The sequence below is a fragment of the Pipistrellus kuhlii genome, unplaced genomic scaffold, assembly GCF_014108245.1.
Source record: "Pipistrellus kuhlii isolate mPipKuh1 unplaced genomic scaffold, mPipKuh1.p scaffold_m20_p_30, whole genome shotgun sequence".
Lineage (NCBI taxonomy): Eukaryota > Metazoa > Chordata > Mammalia > Chiroptera > Vespertilionidae > Pipistrellus > Pipistrellus kuhlii.
The window spans coordinates 6,974,350-7,002,072 of record NW_023425530.1 but is presented as its reverse complement, the minus strand read 5'-3'; the positions used below and the strand labels follow the sequence as shown (position 1 = coordinate 7,002,072).

General features: G+C 57.6%; 2 protein-coding genes across 13 annotated transcripts in view; one reads left to right on the top strand and one right to left on the bottom strand.

Moving 5' to 3' along the window:
• Window positions 1-549: 549 nt before the first annotated feature.
• On the top strand, window positions 550-25,799 carry DCAF15 (DDB1 and CUL4 associated factor 15). 2 transcript variants are annotated; one of them, XR_006743066.1, is made up of 15 exons: window positions 550-720; window positions 2,392-2,489; window positions 2,571-2,706; window positions 3,248-3,354; window positions 3,435-3,574; window positions 3,660-3,830; window positions 6,587-7,021; window positions 7,127-7,218; window positions 7,319-7,447; window positions 7,540-7,625; window positions 7,814-7,918; window positions 7,990-8,105; window positions 8,494-8,599; window positions 23,714-23,737; window positions 25,788-25,799. XR_006743066.1 is itself a non-coding variant. In XM_036460003.2 (13 exons), exons 1-13 carry the CDS (start codon window positions 583-585, stop codon window positions 8,547-8,549), a joined length of 1,809 nt encoding a protein of 602 aa, XP_036315896.1. In that variant the 5' UTR covers window positions 550-582; the 3' UTR covers window positions 8,550-8,951. The 2 variants fall into 2 exon arrangements, 1 of the variants encoding a protein (XP_036315896.1); XM_036460003.2 differs by lacking the exons at window positions 23,714-23,737; window positions 25,788-25,799 and having other exon boundaries at window positions 8,494-8,951.
• Window positions 9,039-27,723, bottom strand: part of RFX1 (regulatory factor X1) — a 32,193-nt gene continuing 13,508 nt past the window's right edge. For 3 of the 11 annotated variants that reach the window (XM_036459985.2, XM_045589302.1, XM_036459987.2), the window contains 20 exons: window positions 25,741-25,850; window positions 25,439-25,522; window positions 24,819-24,926; window positions 23,731-23,847; window positions 22,577-22,672; window positions 21,881-22,261; window positions 21,044-21,138; window positions 17,679-18,048; window positions 15,363-15,544; window positions 14,432-14,551; window positions 14,224-14,339; window positions 13,887-14,005; window positions 13,697-13,806; window positions 13,189-13,340; window positions 13,016-13,113; window positions 11,379-11,528; window positions 11,079-11,287; window positions 10,652-10,805; window positions 10,527-10,572; window positions 9,039-10,408 (listed from right to left, as the gene is read on the bottom strand). In XM_036459985.2, the coding sequence (XP_036315878.1) occupies window positions 10,233-10,408; window positions 10,527-10,572; window positions 10,652-10,805; window positions 11,079-11,287; window positions 11,379-11,528; window positions 13,016-13,113; window positions 13,189-13,340; window positions 13,697-13,806; window positions 13,887-14,005; window positions 14,224-14,339; window positions 14,432-14,551; window positions 15,363-15,544; window positions 17,679-18,048; window positions 21,044-21,138; window positions 21,881-22,261; window positions 22,577-22,672; window positions 23,731-23,847; window positions 24,819-24,926; window positions 25,439-25,522; window positions 25,741-25,850 (2,993 nt within the window). In that variant the 3' untranslated portion in view covers window positions 9,039-10,232. The remainder of the gene's footprint in view (window positions 10,409-10,526; window positions 10,573-10,651; window positions 10,806-11,078; window positions 11,288-11,378; window positions 11,529-13,015; window positions 13,114-13,188; window positions 13,341-13,696; window positions 13,807-13,886; window positions 14,006-14,223; window positions 14,340-14,431; window positions 14,552-15,362; window positions 15,545-17,678; window positions 18,049-21,043; window positions 21,139-21,880; window positions 22,262-22,576; window positions 22,673-23,730; window positions 23,848-24,818; window positions 24,927-25,438; window positions 25,523-25,740; window positions 25,851-27,723) is intronic. The other 8 variants (XM_045589303.1, XM_045589304.1, XM_036459989.2 and 5 more) reach the window with 8 other exon arrangements.

Here is a 27,723-nt window from a genome sequence, read left to right as displayed (position 1 = left end):
TTGTTGTGGCTCAGAACAGTGTCTGGCACATGTAAAGGGCTGTATAAGCGATTGATGCTATCATCACTATCACCATCATCACACCAGGCCGGGCCTACATCTAAAAGATGCTTTAATCGAATCTCATTGCGGTTTTGACCCTGGGTACTCGCCAGACCTCCCCGCTGACATCTCTGGGCTGGGGATTCAGGTCCTTCTGGACCACAGGCTCTTATCGCCCCGCCCACGGGCCTAAACCGTCCGGGTCTCCATAGAAACCCACCAGCCACGGAGGGGCGTGACGCCATCGAGACGGACAGGGACGTCCTCCTATCGAATCAAAGCCATCTCGGGGTGAGGCACAAACAGGACCTCTGATTGGTGCGTCCTTGCAGGAAGGCGGGAATACGTCGATAAGCGCGGGAGCCGTGCCGTACCCAACCAATCAACGGCCGAGATGGCTGTGATGGACAGACAGAGAGGGAAGAGGCCCGGAGTTTGGGCTTTTACCCAACCAGAGGTCCACAACCTCGCGAAAAGGCCAATAAGGAGGCGGCGGGGGTGGGGCGAAGAGGCCGGTTGCTCCGGAAGTGGAGGGAGGGGATGAAAATGGCGCCCAGCTCGAAATCGGAGCGGAACAGCGGGGCCGGGAGTGGCGGCGGCGGCACCGGGGGCGCCGGGGGGAAGCGGACGGCGGGGCGGCGGCGGGAGCACGTACTCAAGCAGCTGGAGCGAGTCAAGGTGAGGCCCGGAGCCCGGATGGCGCGCGCCTGAGGGTGCGGAAGAGCGACGGGGGAAGCGGAGGGAGGGCGTTTGCGGGGTGAGGGGTTGTGGGCGGAGTCCCGGGTAGGGGGCTCGCAGGGAGGGAGGGAGGGAGCGGGCGGCGCCCCGGGGAGAAGGCTCGGGTGCGGGGGCTGTGTCGGGACTGGGGTGGAGGCGTGGGAGGCGGGGCACCGGCCGCGGAGCTCGGATGGAGGCGCCGCAGGAGGAGCCAGGGGAGGACCAGGAGGAAGGGGGCGATCCCGGGGTAGCCTCCTTTCAAAACCCTCCTCCCGCGGCCCCTCCGGCGTGCAGCCTCCGCGCCCCCTCGGCGGAGCCCTGGCCGCCTGCTTGGCGCTCCCTCCGCTCGGCGATCCCCTCTCTGTGCTGCTCGGACCTCCCGGAGCCGGAGCCGCTGTACCTGCTGCCGCCACCCCCGCTGAATGGGAGGTGGCTCCCTGCGGGGGCCTGGGCTTCCCCCTCCGACGGGGGCCACCTGAGCAGGGTTTTTTTTTCCTTTTTTTTTTTTTTCTTCTCGCCATCAGACTGTACATTTCCAGGGAGCCAGGGTCTCTGCCCCATCCGTCTGGGAGCTCCGGGAGGGCAGAGGGCTGTGCATCCGTGGTCAGGCCAGCAGCAGTGAGGCCAGGGCTGAGCCGCGGTGGGTGGGGAGGGAGTGTGCCCTGTCAGTTAGGCTGGGAGCGTGAAGACGGCCGTGTCTCCTCCTTCTGACTGGAGCTTCCAGGGCGGGGACAGCCTCCGCCCTTAGCCTGGGAGCTCCCTGGATGGGCATCTGGGTGGCGGGTCTTCCTTGTGGGGCTGAGCCTTCCCGGCAGGGCTGTTCCATCAGACTAGGGTCTCCTTGAGGGCTGGGCTGTTTCCCCCACCGGCCCGCAAGCTCCCCAGGCAGCTGTCTCTTTCCCACTGGAGTGGGCTTGCTTGAGGGCAGGACTGTTTATCTCCTGTCAGACTGGGTAGCAGGACCCAGGGTGCCCAGATCACCTTGCACCCTTCCTTCCTTAAAGCTGAGAGACAAAGGAGTGAGTTTAAAGAGGGCCAAGTTAATGGAGAAGGGGAATCAGGAAGGAATTGGAAGGTCACTGATCAGCCCCAGCGCCACCCTTTTATCTGCCTCGGTTGGTCCCCAGCTGAGGCCACAGCTGTCCCAAGGGGCCTGAGCACCCCATGGTTAGGCTAGGGGTTGAGGACAGGTGAGTGCAGTTGGTCAAGCCCCCATGCCAGCCTTCTTAGCAGTTTTGGACACCCACAGCTCAGTGTGCCATGAGGCAGCCTGCAGGAAGGCAGCCAGGTGGCCGGCAGATGTGGGCAGGGGGGACCGGGGAACCTTCCTGGGGAAAGGGGGTGATGCCAGTGCTGTCCTCAGAGTCTGGGGCCTTGGCAAGAGGGACCCCGATGCTGAAGAAGTGTGGGTCTGGGATGGTGGCCTGGGTCCGTGGTGGCGAGGGTGGCTCAAGGGGAGTCCAGCTTACCTATCTCCCCTAGCCAATCTCACCTTCCAGAGCTTGGGCCACCTTGGTTGATATGGTTGGAAGGTGTGGGTTCCGTGCTGTTCTCCCTGGGTGAGGGGCCTGGGGGACTGCAGGTGGCCTCTGTCCAGTGGTGCCTTAAAGAGTCCTGGCCGCCCTTCCCCAGATCAGCGGGCAGCTCTCCCCTCGACTCTTCCGGAAGCTGCCACCCAGGGTCTGCGTCTCCCTTAAGAGCATCGTGGATGAGGACTTCCTCTATGCAGGGTGAGGCTAAGGCCGGGCCGGGGGCGGCGGGGCGGGGGACAGGCCGGCCCTGACCTGGCCCCTCTGCCCTTGCCCTGCCAGACACATCTTCCTGGGCTTTTCCAAGTGCGGCCGGTACGTGCTCTCCTACACCAGCAGCAGCGGAGACGACGACTTCTCCTTCTACATCTACCACCTGTACTGGTGGGAGTTCAACGTGCACAGCAAGCTCAAGCTGGTAGGGCCAGGCTCACGCACAGGTCACGCCACCCCTGAGCCTCAGTTTCCTTCTTCAGAAAATGGAGAGTGTGCTCATTGGGTCATGGTCAAGGCTCATGTTAGGTCAAACCACATGAAATTGCCATTGTTAAGAGTTGAAAATGAGTAAATAATGGTAATTTTATGAGGTTCAACTCGGCATGTACAGTCCATAGAACTTGGTGTCTACAGGTGGGATTCATTAGCTTTGTTATAAGACCAAGTGTGTTGCCCTGACCTCGACTCCCCAACCCCGTCCCTACTCCAGGTATGCGGGTGCTCTTAGCCCAGTTTATACATGAGCTCAGGGGCATGGGAGCTGGGACAGGGCCTGGGCCCAGCCTTCGGTCTCTCCCGTTTGTGGACTGTCTCCCAGCCCGTCCTCAGGAAGGCAGAGGGATGCAGGCTGGAGGCTGCTCGGGGTGCTTCTGCCAGCCTCAGTTCCAGCCCAGCATGCCCTCGGGTGGGCCTCTGTGGACCCATCCGCTTTGACGCTGCCCTGACACAATTGTGCCGCTCAGATCCGGCAGGTGCGGCTCTTCCAGGACGAGGAGATCTATAGTGACCTGTACCTGACTGTGTGTGAGTGGCCCAGCGATGCCTCCAAGGTCATCGTCTTTGGCTTCAAGTGAGACTCAGAGATGGGGAGGCTGAGGTTGGCTAGGGGAGGGCACAGGGACCAGGCAGCTGAGGCTTGCTTGTCCCCAGCACCCGCTCGGCAAATGGGATGCTCATGAACATGATGATGATGAGTGACGAGAACCACCGAGACATCTACATCAGCACCGTGGCTGTGCCACCGTCCGGCCACTGCGCCGCCTGCCGGGAAGCCAGCCGGGCCCATCCAGGTGAGGGGCTGGGGGGCTTCAGGGCTGGGGCTGCCCGTTTCCTTCCTGCAGGGTGGCGACTGAGCCCGTGGCTGTGTCCCTGCAGGCGACCCCAGCGCGCAGTGCCTGCGACATGGCTTCATGCTGCACACCAAGTACCAGGTGGTGTACCCCTTCCCCACCTTCCAGCCCGCCTTTCAGCTCAAGAAGGACCAGGTGGTTCTGCTCAACACCAGCTACTCCCTGGTGGCTTGTGCTGTCTCCGTTCACTCGGCAGGTAGGCCCCCGGTCGTGAGGACAGGCACAGCGTTTGTGTGACAGGAAGAAACTGAGGCTGGGAGCAGTGCCTCATCCAAGGTCACAGCCGCAGAGTGGGAGTGCTAGGACGCAGACCCAGCCTCAGCCAGCATTGTCCTTAGAGCAGTGGGGCTGGGTGTTCCCGTACCTGTGTCCGCTACAGCCGCCGCCAGTAGAAACACGGCAGAGGCCCGTGTGACCACGGAACTGTTTGAACAGTTTAGTTAGGTTTAAAGGCACTTGGGCCGGCCACCTCCTCTGAACCAGGAGGTCAGTTTGATTTCCAGTCAGAGCACGTGCCCGGGTTGCAGGCTTGATCCCTAGTTCAGGAGGCAGCCCGCCAATGATTCTCATCGATGTTTCTATCTCTCCCCTTTCTTTCCTTTCTGAAATTCATAAAAACATTAAAAAAACAAACAAAGGAATGTCACATTTGCCAGCAGCTATCATGCTGGACCACATAGTACTGCCTTCTCAAAAGGAGAAACGTTCATTCAGAATTGTAGGGAGTGGTGAGTGGACAGATTACCTCTGACATCTTTGGTAATCACAAGTAGCAGTGGCAATCAGCAGGTGATGTCCCTTGACAGAGGGCAATTGTCAGAAAGCTGGGTAATGCCGCTGGCTTCTGGCTATGGAGCCTGTCGGCTTTCCACAGCTCTCCCAGCTGCGTGGGGACAGAGTGTGACAGGCCCACAGCCCTGTGCCTGGCATGTCCACAGCTGTGGTGGTGGGAGCTGGCGGTCACCTGGTGTCCATTCCTGGGATGTGGAGGCAACAGGGTGGGTACGACCCTGGGATCAGCAGACTCAGTGTGAGCTCCAGTATCCTGCCCAGTGAGCATGTCTCAAAAGCCATTTGCAAATGCAAAAGAAATACAAGCTCTAGAACAGAATAACACACATAAATTAGAAATGTCTCAATTTTGCAAGAATGCAGTCAATTAAAAAGATGCCCACTAACGTTCAGAGGGTCGCCTGCTGCAGGAGGCTGTGGGCATGGAGAGCGGACCGAGTGTCTAAAACAGCACACAAGTGCGCTCTCCCTCATGCCTTTCCCATCCTCCCTTCACCCCCATCCCCACCCCCAGTCCCTTACCTTCGCCTTCCTCCTAAGCTCCAAAGCCCTGTTTCCTGAGCCTGTGCAACCCAGCGGGCTCACTTTACTAGCTCTGGAACTTTCTAAATAAACTTCCTCTTAGCATTTGAAAAAAAAAATAAAAAAAAATGGAGCCCACAAACCAGCCAGAACCAGGGCATCTTGTGTCTGGGCCCATCAGACGTGCCCTGGTCACCTGTGCCCTTGTGGGCAAGGCCTGCCCTGGTTAAGCTGCAATCCTCTCATGAGCCTGTCCTGGTGGGCCGGTGCTCCCTGCCCTCAGGGTGGGTCCTGTTAGGAAGGACCATGTCAGACAGGACTCAGCCATGTGCACCAGCCAGGGCAGGGGCACTGTCACTGATGTCTGGACACTCATCTCGCCGGAGGAGGTATTTTCACAGAGTTCTGACCTGGCTGTGCTGGTGGACCAGTGTGCACTGATGGACTCGGATTATCGTGTGGTGTGATGTGGTCTTGGACAATTTTCTGTGAACCGAGAACCATCCCACCCTCAGCCCCATTGCTGCTGGACAGGGCGGGGTCCAAAGGAGAGGGTACAGGCTGGGCTCAGGGCCTGGCTCTGGTGCTGCTTAGTTCAGTGAGTGGTGGGGCTCTCGATGCCGAGCCACCGCCTGGCTCCCTGGGGAGGATGGAGTGTAGTAAACTCTCAAACTTACGTGGCTTTTTGAAGAATCTTCACCCGAGGATGTTTGTTTAGAAAAAGTATTTTTATTTATTTTAGAGAGGAAGGGGGAGGGGGAGAGGAACATCGATCGTTTGCCCCAGGGGGTATCAGACCTAGGATCGAACCTGCCACCTTTTGATGTATAGAACGATGCTTCAATAGACTGAGCCACCCTGCCAGGATGTGACTTTCTGTGTGTTTGTTTTGCTTTGTTGTTGTTTTTTAAATTTTATTGGTTTTTAGAGAGAAAGGGAGAGGGAGAGATATTCAGTATAAGAGCATTTGGCTACCTCCTGCATGTTCCCTAACCCAGGACCAAATCCGCAACCCGGGTATGTGCCCTGACTGGGAATTGAACCAGCAACCTTTCCACACAGAGCCACATGGGCCAGGCTGTTTTCCTTTTGTTTGTTTGTTTTTATGTGGCTTTTATCTGCTGTCACCACAGACTGTCAGCTTCCCAAAGACAGGGATGTTTTCAGTCTTGTTCACTCTTGTCCTCTGTGTGGCATACAGGAGATGCTCACGAATCATAGAATGAGTGTGCTCCTGGGCGTACACGTACAAGATGCCTTTTAAGATCATAAAGATCATAAAGCCTAAAGCTGTGCTATATGATCTGCTTCATACGGATCATACAGCATAGGCTTTTATTTTTTTATTTTTTATTTATAATTATTATTATTATTATTATTTTAAATATATTTTATTGATTTTGTACAGAGAGGAAGGGAGAGAGAGTTAGAAACATCAATGAGAGAGAGTCATTGATCAGCTGCCTCTTGCACACTCCCTACTGGGGAAATAACCGCAACCAAGGCACATGCCCTTGACCAGACGACACTCTATCCGTTGAGCCGAACCGGTTTTGGCAGCATAGGCTTGTAGAACCTCCCGGGGTGGGGCAGAGGCATGGGCTCACTCCAACCCCCACGTCTCTTTTTATGTTCCAGGCGATAGCAGCGACTGCCAAGTCCTGTATGACCATACCGCCTACCCCCAGGCCCCTCCCAGCCCCCCTGGGCCCCAGAGCCCAGAGGTGCCCCTGGCCCTCCCCAGCCTCTGTCCCGAAGTGGCCTCCACCCGTCCCTCTGGGGTCCCTGAGCCCTCACCCGCCATCGCCAAAGCCAAGGAGTTTGTGGCCGACATCTTCCGCAGGGCCAAAGAGGCCAAGGGTGGGACCCCGGAGGAAGCTCAGCCACCCTCCCACACGGGGCCCTCCGGCAGCTGCTGCCGCCCCTCCGCTGGGCCTGCAGCCCCAGGTGCAGAGGTAGCGCCCCAGGACAGCCCCCCTGCAGCGGAGGAGCCAGCCCCCGAGCCCGGCTACGTCAACTACACGAAGCTGTATTACGTGCTGGGGTCCGGCGAAGGGACCGAGCCAGAGGATGGTGAGCAGGGAGTCCACCCAGCAGGCAGGGCCCCGGGCCTGGGAGGCCGGTCTGGAGTGGGCCTCAGGCCTCCCCCCACCCCCACTGCCTCTTCCTGCCCCTCAGAGTTCGAGGATGACAAGATCTCCCTGCCTTTTGTGGTGACCGATCTGCGTGGCCGAAGTCTGAGGCCCATGCGGGAGCGGGCTTCTGTACAGGTGGGTGCTACAGCAGACAGAACAAGGGGCAGCCCCAGGGAGCCGGCAAGGGCAGTACTGGGCACTGCCCTCCCTCTACCCCTCCTCCCCCTGCCCGCAGGGTCAGTACCTGACAGTGGAGCAGCTCACGCTGGACTTTGAGTATGTCATCAACGAAGTCATCCGCCATGATGCCACCTGGGGCCACCAGTTCTGTTCCTTCAGCGACTATGACATCGTCATCCTGGAGGTGGGCCCAGGAGTGGGACAAAGCGGGCTCTGGACCTCTCTGCTCTGACGGTCATCCTCAATAGCTGTCACCATCCACCCCTCGTCCCCCAGGTCTGCCCAGAAACCAACCAGGTCCTGATCAACATTGGCCTGCTGCTGCTGGCATTCCCATCCCCAACTGAGGAAGGCCAGCTCCGGTGAGTGGGCAGGGGCCACACTGAGACCCTTCCCTGCAGGAGAGTGGGGGTGTGAGAAGACTCACCCCAAACCTGGGTCAGGTACTCTAGTTACTGCTCCACAGACAAAGCCCCTTGGGGCAGCCTGGGTCCTGGTTCATGGGTATGGTGGTCCTACCCCTTTCTCTCCGTTTCCCACCCACCTGTAGACCAAAGACCTACCATACCAGCCTCAAGGTGGCATGGGACCTCAACACGGGCATCTTTGTGACGGTCAGCGTGGGTGATCTCACGGAAGTCAAAGGGCAGACCAGGTAAGGCTGGGCTCAGGCCAGGGCCGGGGGTGGGGCCAGAGTGACGAGATCCCTCACCCTCTCGCCCACAGCGGCAGTGTCTGGAGCTCATACCGCAAGAGTTGTGTGGACATGGTCATGAAGTGGCTGGTGCCCGAGAGCAGCGGCCGCTATGTCAACAGGATGACTAACGAGGCGTTGCACAAAGGTGGGCCCTGTGACCCGATGACAGGACGGGTGGCTATCCCAGTGCCAGGCAGCCCGAGGAGACACTGACTCCTGGGTTGCTGAGTGGACCAGCACGGTGGCTGTGCGAGTGGATGGCACAGAAGAGGGGTGAGGGGAGGGCAGCCTGGCCAGGCATGCGGGGGCCAGCTCAGAGAGGGCACGACAGGTGGGCACTGGAGACCTCCCGCCATTTGCTTATTTATTCAGCAGGCATGTGTTCGGTGGTTGCAGGCAGGCGGCAGAGATAACACAGCAGGGCCCCTGCCTTCCAGAACCTTCTGGACCCAAATCAGCTCTGGGAAAGAGGGGGACTCATCTCACAGCTGGGCCTTCAGACACTCCATGGTCTGTCCAACCCTTCCCCACAGGGTGCTCCCTGAAGGTTCTGGCAGACAGCGAGCGGTACACATGGATCGTGCTGTGAGGGTCTGCCGGCCTGGACACACTCCAACTACCTCCGCGGCCCGGAGCTGGCCGCCACCGACCGCGCCAGTGTTAGGCTGTGGGAGGGGCTGGGCGGGCAGCCCGGTGGCCCGAGGGGCTGGATGCTTCTTATTTATGCCTATTTAAGTGGGAAGGGCAGAGGGAGGGAGTCCCATCCCACCAGCCTCCAGTGCAGCCTTTACCCTGCACGGGGTGTGGTCTCTGCTCCTTGTGTATCCCCTCCCGGGTGACAGGTGTGGACACTGCCCCCCTGGGAAGCCGAATAGACCCCGATTCCTGCCTCCAGCCTCTCCCCCCTGAGGTGGCCAACATCGTGGTCATCCTCTTCTCCCCCCCCCCCCCCAATTGTTCCTCTTCATGTAATAAATGTTTTATTTCTGAACGTCACCGAGTTCCCTTTACTGAGATCAGGGCGGCTGGAGCCCCGAAGTCCTCATCCCAGCCCCCGGCAAGGCCCTCAAGTCAGCGGTAGCCAAATATCACAGCGGAATTTATTGTTTTAAGAAAGACTACAAAAAGGTAGAAAACGCTTGGCACACTAGACTACCACACTTTCACTGCTGGGAGGGGAGGCCAGAGGGCATGGAGGGGAGTGGCGGCCACCCCGAAGCTTGCAGCACTGCGGAGCACACAAAATAGTGATTTTTACACAACAGGTCAGGTTTTTTTTCTTCTTTTTTTTGTGTGTGATTTTTGCCATAAACATCTATCTCACAGGTTGAAAACACTGAGAAAACCGAACAGATAAGGCCATGATGGTTGGAAAAAAACCCAAGTTACCGACTCTGCTTGGGCGGCACTCACAAATCGCACAATAGTCATGAGGGGGGCGGGCGCACGGCAGGGAGAAGCACGGAGGTTCCATTACAGACCAGCCGGGGCGGGACTGGTGGGGGGATGGGGGTGGTGGTCTTGGATCTGAGCGAGTGGAGCCCAGGCCTTGAGGGCAGGCTACTTCTGGGCCCTGCTGCCCGCAGCAGGTCCCTCCAGGCTCCGGCACCAGGCCCAGCCCACTGCTCTTTGGAAGCTGGGGGCCGTGCCCCCTGCAGCCTTCCCTAGAGCCAGGCTGCCTTCCCCAGAGCTGGGCCGGGCAGTGCCCCCTCTAGGCTGTGGGGCAAGGGAGAACCCAGCTCTGGAGAAGATGCGACACCCACGGCTTTAATTGCACTTATACCAAGGAGGAGGGGGCGGTGGGGTTGCTGGGGGAGGGGTCCCGGGGCTGCTGCTGACAGTGGGGGATCCCTAGGTGCTGCCCACCTGTGCCCACCCGGGGCTCAGGGCTGGGCCCAGGACAGGCTGTGCAAAGCCAGCGAGCTGAATAAGTTAACAGGGAAGGGGGCCTGCCTGCCTGCCCCCTGAGGGGTGGGGGGAGGCTGCTGCCTTCCGGGTCAAGAGGCCAGGCTGCTGCCCAAAGGGCACCTGGGCACAGCGGCGGGTTCCGTAAGGCACGTCTTTTGTGTCAGTTTGCAGCTGTGGCTTTACCCGGCCTGTGATTGTGCCGGTCCTATAGGGGGTGAGGACCCCCTTGACGTCCCTGTCTGGGAGGCCCCCTCCCCACCCTGGCAGAGGCTGGAGTGGGGACAGCGAAGCCACAGGAGCTGTGAGGGACCCTGGAGTGGAGGGGCGGAGGGGGCGGGCGGGGCGGGGCCGGGAGGCTGCGGGCTTAGCTGGAAGGCAGCGCCTGCACGAAGAGGCCGCGTGTGTCCGTCCGAGCAAGCTTGGTCGGAGGCTCCAGAGCCTCAGGGCCCAGCGCAGGAGAGGGAGACTCGCTGCCCGCTGCCAGCGAGATGTCCTGCGGCAGCTCATCCTCACTCTCCTCCTCCTCTTCCTCCTCCTCATCTGGGGAACGTGGACCAGAACCACTCAGTGCAGGGTGCTGCGGCCCAGCCCCTGCCGCAGGTGCCTCCTTCACCCGAGCCCGCGCCCGCCCCCTCCCACAGGGACAAGCCTCGCCTACCTTTGTCTGGGTCCAGGGCGTTCAGCGAGGTGGCCAGGTTGGCGAACTGGGAGGAGGAGAGAGGAGAAAAGGTGAGGGTCCCGCCAAGGGGTGCCCCGCCCGCACCCTCGGCGCTCCCTGCGCACCTCGCCCATGACGGCGATGGGGGTCTCTCCCTTGGCCTGAGCCACTCGGTGCTCGATCAGGTAGTACATGTACTCGTCGTAGAGCAGCCGGATGAGGTGGAAGGAGCCGAAGCTGGCCGCGCTGCGCAGGGTCAGGTCCCTAATCACCATGGAGCTGGGGCGGTAGCGGGGAGGAGGCGTGAGGCCGGTTCCGCCGCTCCGCCCCTTGTCCCCACCTCCCCGCTGCAGGATCCAGCAGGCCCAGCTGCCCTGGCCCTGGCCCTGTTCCCCCCCCCCCCCAACCCCCCCGCTTCTGTGGGGTGTGCACCAGTAAGAGTGGAAGGCCCTAGCGGCCCCCCTGTCCCCCAAATAAAAGACACCTGCCTTCATAAAAGACCGCCTAAGCCCGCTTTGGCCCGGGCCCCCGGGCCCCGCCCGCCCCGCGCACCTGTAGAAGGACCACTTGAGGAGGAAGAGCTTGGCGGCCTTGGGAAAGCCGGCGCTGCCCTGGTAGGGCTTGAGCACCTGACTCACGACGCCATCCAGCCAGGCCGCCCACTGCTCCAGGGAGTTCTGCTGCTGCAGCGTCACCTTGAAGTCCTGCTCCAGCCGCTGCACCACCCGGTCCTCGCAGCGGCACACCCACGAGGCCTGCTCCTGGGCACAGCGGGAGGGCGTCCCCCGGCTCAGCCGCCAATCCAGGCGCTCCCAGCATGGCTTTCCTCTCACCTGCCCGCCCTGCGCTCACCTGCACGTTGGCGAAGTCCACTCGGTTGAGGTCGCTCAGCATCTGATTGATCTGCGCCGTGTTCTGCAGCACAGCGCGCGCCGCCTGCGCCAAGTGGTTCAGGGACGTGTACCGCCGCAGCGTCTGCGCAAAGGCGCCCGCAGCCGCCACCTGGGGGCGAGGGGGTGGGGGTGGTGGCTTCCGGAACCCACACTCACTGCAACCTCTCTGAGCCCCTTTTTTTGCCTCCTAAGTAGGATGGGGGTATACTCGTTGCTTTTGTTGGGAGATCAAGAGGTTGGAAATTTCAAATCTGGGGTATCCACCTACCCAAAGCATGGGTCCAAAAAAACCCAAATCAATGGTTTATGTCTGATCACCATTATTATTATGAAAGGACACAACAGAAAATCTGAGCGCACTGCCCAGAAAGGGCATTGCTTCAGTAAATTTTTATTCTATTATGTTTTTACTATTCCAGCGAATGTCGAGTCCAAGGTGGAGTTTTGTTCATGTCGGTCACTGTGTGCCGCCAGCATGAAGAGCCACGCTGGGCGGACAGTGGGCAGGTAACAGATGTGTGTTTAACGAATGAATGAATGCACGGGTCCTGCCAGTTCTGAAGGGCTTCCCACTGGATCCAGCTGCTACTCTCGCCCCACAGGCCCCCTGCCCTGCCCTGTGCCTGGCGTTTCCAGGGGCGATTCTTTAGACATCAGCTTTGTTTAGCTGGCTTGTTAGCATTTACCAACAAAAAAAACACACTCTTTTTTTCTTTTTCCTTTTTGCCCAAGGGCAAGCACACACCATCTAATTCCTCACATCTAAGTAGTTAGTGAATGTGTAGCATTGATAAAGAGAGCTATTGTTCTGTTTCCTTATCAGTATAACTCCTTAAAAAAAAAGAAAGATTTTATCTATTTCTGAATACTTTAAAGCACTTTCTCTTGAGGTTGTCTGAAGAAAATGACTTCAAGTTTGCAGTTTTTTTTGTTTTTATTTTTTTAACTCATCACGGGAGGACATGCTCAATGATTTTAGAGAGAGTAAGAGAGAAAGATAGATGTGAGAGAGAAACATCCATCAGCTGCCTCCCGAACGCACCCAGACCGGGAACCTAACCACAACCTCTCTGTATATAGGATGACACTCACCAGCTAAGCCACACCGGCCAGGGCTGCAGTTGGTTTTTAAGACTCTGCGTTGTGAGGTATTGTTTCAGAAATGGGTAACTGAGGAAGCCAGTTTGGAAAGACAACACCGAAAGCTCACTCCCAGGGGACAGGCATGGGGATAAATCTTTTTTTTTTTTTTTTTTTTAATATATTTTATTGATTTTTTACAGAGAGGAAGGGAGAGATATAGAGCTATAAACGTCGATGAGAGAGGAACATCGACCAGCTGCCTCTTGCACACCCCCTACTGGGGATGTGCCCGCAGCTCAGGTACATGCCCTTGACCAGAATCGAACCTGGGACCTTTCAGTCCGCAGACCGCAGACCGATGATCTACCACTGAGCCAAACCGGTTTCGGCCATGGGGATAAATCTTATTGCCCTTTTGGGCAGAGGTACTGAGACCCAGCAAGAGCCCCAGACCTCGGCCCTGCGGCTGGGAGGAAAAGCTAGGCTGAACCCAGGCTGGCCCCTCACCCTCACCTTCACCCGCAGCATCTCCTCAGGGATGTTCACCATGGCATGAGTGAGCCAGCTCTCCAGGCTCTTGGCAAAGTTCCGGATTGCTTGGGTCAAGGCACCTGTGGGTGGCAGTGGGCGCTGATGAGGACTGAGGGGGCGGGGTGGGGCTGCGGGGGCAGCAGCAGGGCACTCACTGGGGATGGGCCGCAGCACGTCAGGGATAAGGATTTCCACCAGGCCCTGGTAGAGCACGTTGTCACAGTGCTTGGTCCACTGCAGCACTGGCTCGAACTTGGACAGCAGCACCAAGCTGGCCTTGGGCAGCCGCTTCTCAGCCTCGTCTTGCCTGCAGACACACCGTCTTGGGTCAGGCAAGTGCCCCTGCCTCTGCCTAACCCTTAAGGTCAGGCCAACATAGACTCAGTGCGTCTGGGTCCGATGGGGTCTTATAACGGGACACAGGCACCCACCTACCTATTGCAGGGAAGGAATGATTCAGGGGGGCACCCCATCCCATGCACTCAGTGTCAGACCTATACACACTCTGGAGGGGGGGTCAGAAGGCCATGTTTACCTCACCGACTGCAGGAGCCAGGCAGGCACCCCCATTCCTGCATGATGCCTGAGGTCCAGCCACCCCAGCCCTGGTTACTGACTCACAGAGTCCTCCCCCCTCCTCCCCGCTCTCTCCCAGGGACTCACACGGCCAGTGTTGGTGCCTCACTGGCCTGGTTGAGGTTGTACCTCCAGAAGGTTTTCCACAGCGTCTCCACCAGGGTGAACTGCAGGTTAACCATGACATCCACGATGGCCTGTTGGGGAGGCTGAGCATTTAGGGCCATTGGTGGACAGCGTGGCCCTCCTCACTCCCCCTGCCTGCCAGGCGCCCTACCTCACAGTGCTCCCGGTACAGGACCTGGAAGGTCTTGATGTCCGCAGGCCCGATGCCCTCGGGCAGCACTTTGCCCTGGATGTCGAGCTCTGAGAATTCAGGGAGGCTCCTCGAGGCATCTGGGGGCAGGAAGGGACACCATGAGGCCCTCTGTTCCCTCCTGCCTGTCTCCTTGGAGCCTTATCTTGGGATCTGATGAAGTGGTTGCCATTTTCCTACCAAGCAGGAGTGTCCCCCCCCGTGCAGCGGGCGATGACAAGGCTCAGGGGGGGCAAGTGAACCATGTGGGAGCACAAACCCTGACCCAGGCCCCGCCCACAGGCCAGGGGGCTCTCACCCAGGAACTGCTGGTACTGCTGGACCTGGGCGCTGATGTCTGACAGCCCGGCGGCCTGCTGCGGCCCCACGGCCACGCCGTTGGTCATGCCCTCCATCTTCTGGATGGGCTTGAGCCTGGGGGAGAAGGGGCGGGTGGGCAATTGGGTGGGGGTCAGCCAGAACACCCTTTTCCACCCATCAGTGCAGGGTGCGGCTTGGCCTCCTACCTCTGCTTTTGTGAGAAGGGCTGGCCTCGCATGGCCATGTGCTGTTGATCCTCCATCAGCCGCAGCAGAGGCGAGCTGGCCTTGATGCGCAGGCCATAGTAGTGGTACTTGGAGTTGCCCCTGAGAGCGAGGTGGAAGGTGAGGACTGGGTTGGGGAGGCCACTAGGCATCCACCAGAAGGTTCATGGTTCACATCATACCCGCTGGGGGGCCCAAAGAGAGCCCACAGCAGGGGCGGCGGGGGGAGAGAGAGACATTCCACAGCAAAGACTTGTTGATCACTAGTCATAAGAACATGCTCGGTGCTGTTCTGAGCTCTGCGCACATACAAATCCACATGCTCCTCATCCCGACCCTACGAAGGCTGCTTGGACAGATGAGGAAATGGAGGCAGAGAGAAATGCAGCACTTTGCTCAGGTTATGTGAGGTGATGCTGAAGCCGAGAACGGAAACAGAGATGCATGCATAGGCACGGGGGTTGCAAAAGAGAGGCAGGGAAGGGGGGTTCCTGGAATGGCTCCCCGTTCCTCCCTGTGTGAATTCACTGACTCAGCCTTGATTAAGCACTGATTGTGTGCAGCCCCGGCACTGGCAAGATGTATGCATTTCAACATCGGAAGACAGAAAAGAAACAAGGGAAGTAACATAAAAGGCATGTTGGACAATGGGAAGTACTAAGAGAAAAAGTAAGCAGGAAAGGTGAAGGGTAGGAGGTCAGAGAGGCAGGGGAAGGCTGCAGTGGGGACCAAAGGTGGTTGAGTGGAGGCGGGAAAAAGCACACAAGGCAGAAGGCACAGCTGGTGCAAAGGCCCTGGGGTGGGAAGCTGTACAGAGTCCAGTGGGAGTGAGCAGGGCAGGGGAGTGAGTAGGGCATGGGAGAGGTAACCGAGGCCCTGGGTAACTTGGAGTGGGTGGTCCTCGTGGCCCCACCTGGTGCCCAGACGGCGGGTGCGCAAGCCCATGAAGACAGAGCGGATGAGTTTGCCGAAGGAGGCGGCATTGACGGGCTCCAGCTTCTGCTCCTGGCAGTGCAGTAGGTAGTGGCAGTAGAGAGTGCTCCGTGGCAGACTCACGCCCTCGGCCGTCTCGTAGTTGTCCAGGAGCCACTGGACCTGGGGCCGGGTGGAGATGGAAGAGTGTTGCTAAGAATTGCTACCGTATCATCCCTTTATCCAGGGTTTTGCTTTTTGCAGTTTCAGCTCCCCCAGGTCAACCACAGTCCAAAAATATTCAATTTCCCCAGCCATCAACACTGTCTGCCCCTGACATCCGAACACTGACAATGCCATGGCTCAATGACAGGATCACTGAGGTGAGAGGTCACAAAGTCAGCAGGAGCCTAAGACACTGTCACATACGTCACTTCACTTCATCTCATCATGTAGGCACTGTATCAGCTCTCATCACCACAAGAAGAGTGAGTACAGTACAATATGATATTTTGAGAGAGACCATATTCACATAACTTTTATTACAATATCCTATCTAATAAAAGGGAAATATGCAAATTGTCCCCTTGGCTGGGAGTTTGGCTGGAGTTCAACCAGGGGGTGGGGCCAGCCCATCAAATGCCCGTGGCCCCTCCCCCCTAACTGGCCCCACCCCTGATCACCCCACCCCCCACATCAGGGCAGGCTGGACCCCACCTGTGCACAAATTCATACACCGGGCTTCCAGTATTATTATAATTATTCTACTTTATATATGTCGTTGTTGTTAATACCTGACTGTGCCTAATTTATAAATGAAACTTTATCATATGTAGGAATAAACACAGTATATGTAGGATTCAGGTATCCACTGGGGGTCTTGGAACAAATCCCACATGGATAAGGCAGGATTGTAGTATTCATTGTTTAGTGCTCTCTGTACCTATTTCCAATTGTGAACCTGACAACCACGATGTAGGGCATATCCTATCACAATGACGCATGGCAACTCTCTAGAACCACACTGTCTAATATAGTCACTGTCAGCTACATTAGCTATTTAAATACAAATTTAAGCCAAAACCAGTTTGGCTCAGTGGATAGACATCGGCCTTCGGACTGAAAGGTCCCAGGTTCGATTCTGGTCAAGGGCATGTACCTTGGCTGTGGGCACATCCCCAGTAGCAGATGTGCAAGCAGCAGCTGATCGATGATTCTCATCAATGTTTCTAACTCTGTCCCTCTCTCTTCCTCTCTGTAAAAACTCAATAAAATATATATTTTTTTAAAAAAAGAAAGAAACCCATATGTAATGGATATGGGTTTTCTTATTAAATACAAATTTAATTTATGCTAAGTGGGAAAAAGCAATGTCGAAAGATCACAGGCAGTAAGATTCCATTCACAGACATTCTCAAAATGACAATACAGATATGGGAACAGATCCGAGGCTGCAGAGGGTTGGGATGTCGGGAGGGAGGAGGGCGGGATGACTGGGAAGGATTAGCACGAGGGAGACCTTCGTGGTGCTGAAACAGTTCTGCATCTTGGCTGTGGTAGTGGTCTCCCAAGTCTGCACACACAGCAGCAGACACCACACTACAGCAATGCGAGCTGCCTCCCTGGATACTGTACTGCAGTTACGTCAAATGTAACCAGCAGAGGTAACCTGGGGAAGGGCGCATGGGATCTCTACTATTTTTGCAGTTTCCTGTGCCTCTAACATTGTGTCAAAATAGTTTAAAGAAAGCAACTCAACTCAGTTCCTTGGTGACCCCCACCAAATTCCAAGCGCTTAATAGCCACGTGTGGCCAGAGGCCTCTGTATTGAGCATTTATATCACCAAGAACCTTCTATTGGACAGCACTCTTCCAGTGCAGCATGTCTGCAAACGGCGGGCGAGGGCCCATTAGGGAATCATTAAGTCGGTTAGTGGGTCACACCAGCATTAAGGAAAACTAGACTAGCCCTGGCTGGGTAGCTCATTGGTTAGAACATTGTTGAACTACATCAAGGTTGCATGTTCGATCCCCAGTCAGGACACATACAAGAAAACAAACAATGAGTGCTGCCACTCCCTCTCCTTGCTATCTATCTGCTATTATCAATTATAATCAGAGTGACACTTCTTGAGGTACCACTCTAAAAGCTTCATGCATATTAGTTGAGGCTCAGAGGGACTGAATAACTTGTCTAAGGCCAAACAGTAATAATTCAATCACAGGCCATCTTCATCTGAGCACCATGGTGCCAGGTTACCTAGGGGCCTGAGGGGTCTCGCCACCTGCCTCCTCAGGGGCCAGGGTTGGTACTTACAGTGGCTGGTGAGGCACGGGTGGTATGGGAGTAGGACTGGCTGGCACTGCCCAGCATGTAGCCACCTTGAATCACGTAGGTGCCTGCTCCGCTGCTGCTGCCGCTGCTGCCTCCGCCACTGCCCCCACCACCGGCTCCATTGCCACCACTGCCACCGTTGCTGCTGTTGCTGGCCCCGCCCCCGCTGCTGGTGGGGCTGGCGACGACCTGGCTGCCAGACACGTACATGGGCACAGAGCCACTGCTGGCCACTGCCTGGGAGGTGGCCGGCGTGCTGACCTGGGCAGCCGTGCCGGCAGCCTCATAGTAGCTGGTGCCTGCTGTCTGCGTGTACAGCGGGGTCTCAGGGTACGGGTAAGTGCTGGAACGGCTGAGAACAAAGCAGAAGGAGGGGAGTCAGAGGCAAGAGCTGGGGAACGAGGGGCCGGAGGGAGGGAGTTCCCACAGGGGTGGGCTTCCAGGATTGGAGCGAGAAGCCACAGCCTAAGTGTCAGACCAGGCACCACCCCAAGTGCTCCATGGGCACATTTTCATTGAATCCACACGGGAGTCACCAGCTCACGTGTGAGAAAGCTAAAACAAAAGGGCTACATGCCCAGCGGGTGGTTTGGATGGGAGGGCCATCCCGTCCTGTACACCAAAAGGTTGTGAGTTCAATTCCCAGTCAGGGCACAACCTAGATTGCAGGTTCGATCCCTGGTTGGGGCGTGTATGGGAGGCAACTGATCGATATTTCTCTCTCACATTGATATTTTTCTCTCTCCTTTCCTCTCTCTCTCTAAAACAAATCAATAAAAAAACATATCCTCGGGTGAGGATAAAACAAACAAACCGTCTCCCAAAGATTATTTTCTAAAAAAGGTCTAGTTAACTTGCAACAGGTCACATACTTCGCTCAATCCAGAAAAAATTTATTGAGCGCTTACTGGGCACTGGTACGGTACTGTACTAGGCACTGCGGACCCACAGTGTGTGAGACAAAGATAGGCCCCACCTAGGGGAGTTAATGTCCTAGTGGGGGAGCCAGAAAAGAAGCCTAATGCAGAGGTAAACTGAGGGCACTGCAGAAGGTGGTAAATGCCCCGGAGGAGAACAAGATGGGAAGGGGGTGCAGAACACAGAGGCTGTGGCTTTTACTAGGGATCCAGTGGCCACCCTGTTGCAGATACATTTTTAAAAATTTTTTTTTATCAAGCAACCTATTTTGCCCTGGAGAGTTCTCCTCCAGCTATCCCAGGACCTGTCTCAGATGATGCTGGCTCAAGTGGGTGGAGAGGGGTTGGGAGGGGGCACCTCTCTCACTGTCTCACTAGACATCATTGGACATAGTTTTCATTTTTGAGCCCTCTCAACATATTACTGATTAAAAATAACGTTACATTTTACAAATCCAGAGAGACACGAAGGCCAGAACGGGATGGCCGGGCTTAGAAGGTGCTGTGGGAGCCAACTCATGAGGAAGCAGGAAGGAAGCCTTGCTACAAGGCTGCTAATTGTCGCGAGAGAGTAAAAGTGACTGTGTTTATCTTCAGCGGGCTGTTAAGTAAAAGGTGATGGAATCCTAGGGGTGAGAGGAGGGTGGAGGAGGACGCTCTCATGATCCTGCCAAAGGACAAGTTTCATAACATTCCATTAGTGAACAAAGAGGGAATGGTGCAGACGGTATGTTGGTAAGAGAGGGGAGGTTCAGCTGAATTTCCTATCTACGTCTGCCATCTGTATGCCATCTGTAGGGGCTCCTGGGGGCAGCCAGGAGAGGGAGCTGGGGGGTCCAAGAGTGGTGAGAGATTGACCGCAGGAGGCGAGAGGCCCTGCACGTTAGACACCTGGATGTAGATCTCGATCAAATGCCCAGGCCCACATCTACCAAACGAGTGGTGACCTGAGCTGGTACAGCAAGTGTTCACACACTCCAGTGCAGGGACCACAGCCTGCTCCAGTCCCCCACATGCATCACTCATTCCAAAAAAATATGGCATCCACTTGCTGAATGACTGACTGAGCGAATGTGCACGTCTCTGGTACTGGCCTGGACAGGGGCAGAGGCACAGAGGCTGTGGCTTTTACTAGGGATCAAGGCCCATCAAGAGCTGGGAATCCAGTAATGAGCCTCTGTGAGGACGAGACTGAAGATTCAGTGCCCCAAGAACTTCATGTAGAAAAGAAACACCTGATGGTTAAATGGGCCACACAGTATCACACACACTGTAATCACCGAGGGAAGAATTCAAACAGAAGCAAGGGACAGACACTAGCAAGGGAAGCAGGTGAAGCCACCCTCATGGCTCAGCTCTGATTCTCACGTCCTAGTGGCCCTTGGGGCCTGTCTCCTCTCTACAATATGCCCCTGAGGTCCCTGGCAGTGCGGTTAAATGCACAGCGAGGAGGCTGGCAGCATCAGAATGTAACCAGCAGCACTGTGAGATAGCTGGATACCGAGAACCATGATTCAGGTGCCATGCCACAGGGGAGCCACAGCATCACGACCCAGGGACCGCCAGCGTCATGCCCACCGGGAAAGGTGGCAGAGAGGCAGAGATAAAAGGAAAAAGCTAGAAAAATGCAAAGAAAACCTAATGAAACTTCTAAAAACGGAAACAATAACAACTACAGTCCTGGAATTGTTACTCTGGGGATGGAAGAGGGAAGGTGGCAGGTCCAGGATCCCGGGCTGGGGCTGGGGCACATCTGCCCGAAGTGCCAGGTGTTGATGTGCCATGCGCAGTCCCAGGGGGTGGAAGTCCTGTGTGTCAGCTGGGTGGGGTCTGGCTTTTTTGTTCATGTTATATTTGTACAGTGGAGTATTCACAGTATTGAAAAAGGGTAACCGGGACCCATATGAGCAAAGAGAGGACAAGATTTGAGCTACATATTGAGGAAAGAAAGAAGAGGTAGAACATGCTGCCTCTATTTCTGAACAAAGAAAGGGAAGTTTCTATTCTCAGATTATCTCTGGGAGGAAACAAAAAAATGGGTCAGAGTGCCCGCCCTGGGCAAGGTGGCAGTTAAAGAGTGAAGGCAATTTCTTTTTCACTGTTTAACATTCCATGTTCCTTAGAAATTTTTATCTTGTGAAATTTTCAATTAAAATTTTTTGTGTGTGCGGGAGGCTTAAAAACCAGGCCCATGTGACTCTAAGCCGTAGGTTTTGCTGGATCCATTTCCCAACCTACAGGGGTCCTGCCTGCTTCACCTTTGCCTGTGGCTGGTGGCTGCCCCCGGGGCGCACCCACCATCTGTCTGTCACTTGAAGCCTTGAAGGCTGGCTGGTCCCCTGAGGACTGGGCCCTCCCGTCCTGTCCTGGGGGGTCCCGAGCAGACCTATGATCCTAACCGTCTCCTCCCCCAGCTGTCACCCCACTCACATGGCACTGGTCGTGTAGCTGGCATCACCGCCCTCCACGTACTGCACTTGGCTGGAGTACACATGCGGGACAGGCACCTGCTGGAGCTGCTGCACCTGCCGCGGACAGACAGCATGCGGAGGGTCAGAGGTCAGCCAGCTCCTCCTCTTCCGCCCCGGAAAGGCTAGAGCAACCCAGCCTCCCTGTCACCTGGCTCCCAGGCTGGCAGGCTGCACTTCTGGGCTCTCTGAACACACAATCAACAGGCCCAGGGGTCAGAGCCCAGGAGCTGCGGCCTCTGCCAGGGCTGGGAATCAGGCAGGGCTGTGTCAGCAGCTAGGACTCTGCTCTACTTGGGGGCAGCAAGGGTGGGGTCTGAGGGGGAGGACAGAAGGAAGCCCAGACAGGGTTCTACTGTGGGTGTGAAAGCTGGACCCCAGGGGCAGAGCCAACCACTGGGACCAGGCTGTGGCTCAAGCCAGAGCCTGGAACTATAGACAGGGCCTCATAGATGGAGTCTGCATTAGGGACTGACCCCTGGTTTGCAGGGTGGGACCCGGAAATCCAGTACGGGACTTAGGGGCAGAGATAGGGTCTGGGAGTGGGGCCCAGTTTGTAGGATGGAACTTGGAACTTCCTACAGGGCTTTAGGGGCGGGAATTACGTACCCCACCCCGCTGTGGGATGGAGCCGGGACCTGCAACTGGCTTTGGGGAGGAAGTCAAAGGTGGGACCCCAGGACTGGCTGCCTGAGGGGGTGTCCAGGGTGGAGGGGGTATCCAGGGCCTAAGGGGCCGGGCGCAGGCCGGGGTCGGCGGAACCCGCCCCCGCCCGCCCGCCCCTTGCCCCTCCACCTACTTTGAGGGCCGTGGCAGCCGAGCCGAACACTAGCACCTGGGGGACTCTCTGGATCCTGACCCTCTGGTCGGGGCTGGCTGGGGCTGGGAGCCCGGGCAGTGGCTCGAGGACCACTTTCTGCTGCGGCAGGAGCAGGTGAGGGGGCAGCACGCCCACCAGCTCCACCCACTGCTCAGCGCCCGGATCGTAATGGGGCGGCGGCAGCTCGGGGCTGCCTAGCGGCGGGGCCTCGCCGCTGCACGCAGGCTGGAGCGCCGGCTCCGGGGCCAGCGCGCCGGGCCCGGGCGTGGGCGTGGGCGGCCGGGGTGGCGGCTCTGGCGGCGGTGTGGGCCTGCGCTCTCGCTGCTCTGCCTTCCTAGCGGGAAACTGACTGCCTGAGCTCTGGAGGACAAACAAGAGACGCTGCGGGGTAACCAGGGGCTTCCGGCCTCTGCCCGCCGGGATGCTGAGCTCACGCAGCAGCCCGACCAGAAGATCTCTGCTGGTTGACTAAGGGAGATGGGGCCCCAGGTTATTCTCTTAGCAAAACCTGGGCCCTGAGATGCCAGGTGCCAGGGAAAGGGAAGCCCACAGCCAGCGGGGGAGCCCCAGGGGGCGCTCTATTCCCTCCCTGCGGCCTGAGGGGCCTGCAACCTTCCCGTCCAGCCCAGGAGCAGCCCCAGTCTGCCCAGATGTAGGTGGGGGAGCTACACGTACCTCCTGAGCCACGTGAACTGGCTGGAGCCCCTGCACAGTGAGTGGCTGCACTGGGCTGGCTTTGGGTGCCTGTGGAGTGGCCTGGACCACAGACCTCTGGGGAGGGAAAAGGGAATCAGACCACGGTAACAGTGGCAATGAAGGTGGCAAGCCCATCCTAAGCCCATCCCCTGCCCATACGCACTCATATAAGCCTGGGAGCAACCTGGTGAGAAAGAGGCCACCATCTCCAACTTTCCACAGCCGGCCCTGTCCCAAGTGCCTTCCAGGTTCATTGCCACATTGACCCTGGGCACAGTTACAGGTGTGGAGCCGGGCTCGGCAAGGCAAGGCTGAGGGGAAGTGATAGGGCTGAGAGAGGCACTGGAAACTGACAGAGGAAGGCCCTGCTCTCTAGCTGCACTCCCCTCAGGCTTATCCTGCACTCCATGTCAGGGATTCCCACTGTCCTACTTCCATGCTATGGTGGGAATTCAGGCATCACCTTCGGGGAACAGTGAGGGACAGAGGCTGGGGTGGGGTGGGGTGGGTGGGGAATGATGAGTGGTGGGGCACAGACTCGAACCCAGGACTGGATATTCAGAGGGGTTGTGGTGCCAGGCAAAATATCTGATTCCTTTGGGGTACAATTCTGCTTTCCTTTGGGGAGAGGATCTATGCTTTTCTCTGGTTTTCTGAGGGTTGGGAATGCACCAGGGTCATTGATAACCACCAGATGACAGACCACCCTTCCCTCTCACCTAGCCTACCCTGGGAACCACCTCCTCCAGAATGCTGGAGCGGACTGGAGGCCAGGGCCTCTCACTGCGTCTCTTAGGAGTGAGCCAGGACTTGGCCTTGGGGCTCCTCCAGGCAAATCGGCCCAAAGAGATCAAAGTTGTTTCTCAAAGCTGTTTCCAGCACCTGCTCAGGGCGAGGTGCCTCCCACAGGACCACACTTCATCCTCACAGCAGCTCCACCCACACTGCCCCTAGGCTCCAGGACAGAAGCCATTATTGAGAGTAGGATGCTGGGTCTGGAGAGAGGCAGAAGCGCTTGCCCAAGTTCCAGGGGGCAGGACTCCCATCTGCCCAGCTCTCACAGCCCTAGAAGGCTACAGAGGCTGCCTGGCCAGGACCCCTCGCCCCAGCTGCCGCCCGCCTTGGCCTGGCACCTCTTGGGTGACAGGGACACTCTGCTGGACGCCATGGACCTGCAGCTGCTGTGGCACCGTGCCCGTGGGGGCCCCGGCCGTCTTGCTGGAGGAGCTGTTGGACTGCACTGGCGACCGCTACAAGGAAAGAAGACATGGAGTGATGTCCGATAAAACCCTTCTCAGAAGGGCTGCCCCAAGAGCTGTTGTGGGAGGCAACAGCCAGTGGGGGCATGTCCCAACCACCTAAACTGGTAACCGGCTGCATTCTGTACACCCAAATGCCTAGTCCTGGCCACAAGCTGGCCACTGCTGGGTAAGGCTGGGGATTCAGTCCAGAGGTGCTGGTGAGCAGACCATCTTCCCCAGTGAAGAGAGCTGGTCTCCAGCCTCAGCCCAGGCCATCTGCTGCCTCCATAACTGGAGAGGCCGCAGCCCTGAGGTAAAGACAAGCGAGGGAATACCTAATTTCCAGATACGCTGAGGCACAGATGGCAAGGGACATGCCCCAGAGCTACACAGCTCTGAGTGGTGGCACTGGGCACCGGGTAAGCCCCTGTGAGCCCTGGGCCATGCTGGTATCTATTTTATATGTAGAAAACTCGGGGCACAGAAGGCTCGGGGGGTCTCCCAGGGTCCTCCAGGAGAAAATGACTGCGCCAGGGGGTCTGAGCCTAAGCTCCTAATGGGGACACCCGTGCTCCAGCCCCATGGCCTGCCTACCTGCTTCTAACACTCTTGAAGATATTTGGGGGTCCCCAGATTCCACCCTGGGGTCTGAGGAAGAGCCTCTACCCAGCCTGTAGAGGAAGAGGGTCCTACTGTGCCTCCTGCGAAGCATTCCTGAGCTGGAGCTGAGGCCCATCTCAACTTGGGGTGGGGGAGGACACTAACTCCTCCTGAAGGTGGCAGGATCAGGAGTCGGGCAGCCAAGCCATCCTGCCTGGGGTCTAAGAGGGTATCAGAGCTGGGAGTGGAGAGGGCTGGAGGATTCTGGAGAACACGTGGGCTGAGGGGGGCGGGATACTATGTATATAGTATACTATGGGGGTACATGGCTAACCTGGGGAGAAGGAAGTGGGAGGGTAGCTGACAGAGCCACCACCTACCTCAGGGGGCGAGTGCACCTGCTGGGTGCCATGCACTGCCAGGGAGACTTGGCCTGCTTTGACGCCTGGGGCTGTGCTCTGCACCACCAGCCGCTGTGTGGGGAGAGCCTGGAGCCGGGAGGGAGAAGGACCACAGTTCACTGATGACAATCTGCACAGTTTTAACGAGCATTAACGAGCATCTGTGTTGAGCCAGACAACATCCCAGTGCTGCATGCTTAGCTCACAGAATCTCCCAGACAAGCCCTGATGCAGCACAGTCCTTATCCCCACTTCACAGAGGTTGACAGTGAGGCTCAGGACAGCAATTGTGCTTGCCTGAGGTCTGGGAGCCCATAAGCAGCAGAACCAGGGTTTGTGTCCAGGGAGTTTCACCTTTGAACCTGACGGGACTGTCCTGGGCTATAGGCCAGCATGCCACCTATAACCTTGCAGTCCCTGTGCTGCCTACAGGCTGTCAGCACCTAAACTGGCCTTGGGTTCTCTGCTTGGGGCACCAGGCTGGACTGCAAGCCACCTTTCTTACTGCCAATCTGAGGGCAGATCACCGAAGGCCATCAAGGGCTGGTTCTGCACCCTGGGAAGGCAGTGAGGGCCAGGGCCAGACATGACAGACTTACCTGCTGGGGCACAGGGATGTTGGTGAGCTGGAGGGGTGACATGTGGCCTGGCTTGGTCTGCACACTCGTCTGGATCAGCAGCCGCTGCGGGGGCAGAAAGGAAAGCCCTGAGTCGTGCTGACTTCCCCACGAGGACCAGCCCAAGTGGGTGGAGGGGCAGCTGAAGTGAACATCTTGATAAGGACAGGTACGCAGATGGCTCTGGCAGCGAACCAGGGAGGGAAGGCCAGGTACCCTTAGCCACAGCCCCACTGCCTCCCTCATGCGCCCTTCCCACCTGGCCCTGGGAGGGTGTGTCCTACCTGCTGGGTTCCTTGCACCTGCTGAACCACCTGAGTGGGGACTCCAGTCTGGCTGGCCGTAGAGCCTGGGCTGGCCTCTGACACAGTCTCACTGGCCCGCATGGCACTTTCTGGGAGGAGGAGTCGCAGGGTCAGCTCTGCCTCTGCCCCTACCCCCACCCTGAGTCTGAGCCCATGTGGATGGGATGATAGAATCTGAGGCAGACCCTTGACGGAGCCAGGTCTCTGCAAGAGTCCTGCCTGGCCCCTGGCCAGCCCTGCCCATGTTCATTGGGGTGGGGGCCAAAAGGACCCTTACGTCCAGAAGTAGCCCCCCTCCTAATCCCACAGCCAGACAGGAAGGGGTAACTAGAAAGCCATGAGGCAGTGGAGGCCCAGAGGGCCGAACCCCCTTTTCCCAGCAGACAGGACGTGTGGCCAGGCAGTGACAGGCCTCCCACCTCAGTAGCCCTGGGAGGAACAGGAATTGCAGCTGGTTAGAGGAGTGACCCCAGAAGACCTTGAGGGCCAGTGGCTGAGAGCCCCCTCCCTCTCCACTGCCCCAGCCTTTTTGTCCTCAGTGGAGTGGGGTCAGGCTGGTACTCACGCTGAAGGGCAGCCGAGAAGAGGCAATCATAGAACATGGTGCCCACCTCACCGTCCGTCCCCCTGCCCTGTGCTCCTCACTCCTGGCCCACCTCTTCGGAAACAGCAGGGCTCGAGGGCAGATTTATACCTGCAGCCTTGGAGCTAATCCCCCAGTGGATGCAGAGCTCCCAGCTGCCCTCTTGGGATAAACACTCCCCTCCCAGCAGGTGTGGCCAAGCAGGGCCTTCTAGGGGCTGGGGCTGGGGCTGGGGCTGGGACTGCGCTGCACAGACAGGAGGGAGGCTGGTACCCAGAGATCCTATCAGGCAGGCACAGGTAGAGTTTCATGCACATTTCACTGAGTGATTAACAAGAGCTGGGGGGGCAAAGGCACGGATGGTGAAGTGTTCCTGAAAGGTGTGGGCTGGGAGACCCTCATCCCAGCCAGGAAGCGACTTATCCTGCCCCTCTGTGTGGCCTGATTTGCTCCCTACAATTCCAGAGGTTGGGGTGGGGCTGGGGGCACACAGGTGACTGCCCTCTAATGTGGTCCAGCCCCACTTCCTGGGTCCCCTGGCAATATTGGGGGTGGAGGGGAGATAAGGAGGGTAGGACTAACTATAGTGCTTCTGGTGCCCAGGAGCTGCACTAGGGTGTTTCTGGGCAGCTGAAGATGGAAAGAACCTTTATTACCCCTAATTTCAGGTAAGGCTACAGAGACTAGAAGAAAGAAACTGCCCAAGGTCACCCAGCTGGGAACAGGCAGGCCAGGACACTGGCCCATGTCTGTGCCCACATGAATCTCAGGCTATGCATGGAACCCAGAGTCATAGGTCACAGCTGGGCGAGGCCCCATGGGCAGTGGTGTGCAGACTCAGGCATGTGGGTACAGGGGCCTATGGGGAGCATCCTAGGGTGGGACTCAGACGCCAAAGCAAGGAGCTGGGCCTCGGTGATGAGGAAATACCGGGGAAGGGCCCTCCCAGAGTAAAAGGCTATCCCAGGTAGCCGCCAGGACCTCAGGGGCCAAGTCTGGAGCAGAGCACATGCATGTGTGTGTGTTAGGTCGTGGGGAGCAGTGGCCAGGATGTGGGAGGAGGTATTGGGGGAAGCCTCCCATTGGTCACATTTGGGGCCGGCATTGGGACAACCCCAGGCCTGCTTGGCCAGCTGCCTCTGCAGCCAGTTCCAGAAAGCATGGATTCCTGTTTTGCTGGAATCTTTACCGAGCTGTGAGGGAGGCCCCCCTGGAAGAAACCTGAGAAAACCCTGAGTCACGTGAGGAGCCTGGGACACCTGGGTGTCTGTGGAGCCCAGCCCAAGGAATGATACCCAACCAGGGAGGCCCGTGGCAGGTCTGGCCTGGTGCACAGTGGGCAGGGGGTGGGAGGGCTGGTCTCAGACACCTTCTAGGCC

Coding starts and splice junctions, on each gene's coding strand:
- DCAF15 (XM_036460003.2), top strand. CDS start 583: ATGAAAATGGCGCCCAGCTCGAAATCGGAGCGGAACAGCGGGGCCGGG. Junction 3,355..3,434: donor GTCATCGTCTTTGGCTTCAA/GTGAGACTCAGA, acceptor GCTTGTCCCCAG/CACCCGCTCGGCAAATGGGA. Junction 7,626..7,813: donor ACTGAGGAAGGCCAGCTCCG/GTGAGTGGGCAG, acceptor ACCCACCTGTAG/ACCAAAGACCTACCATACCA.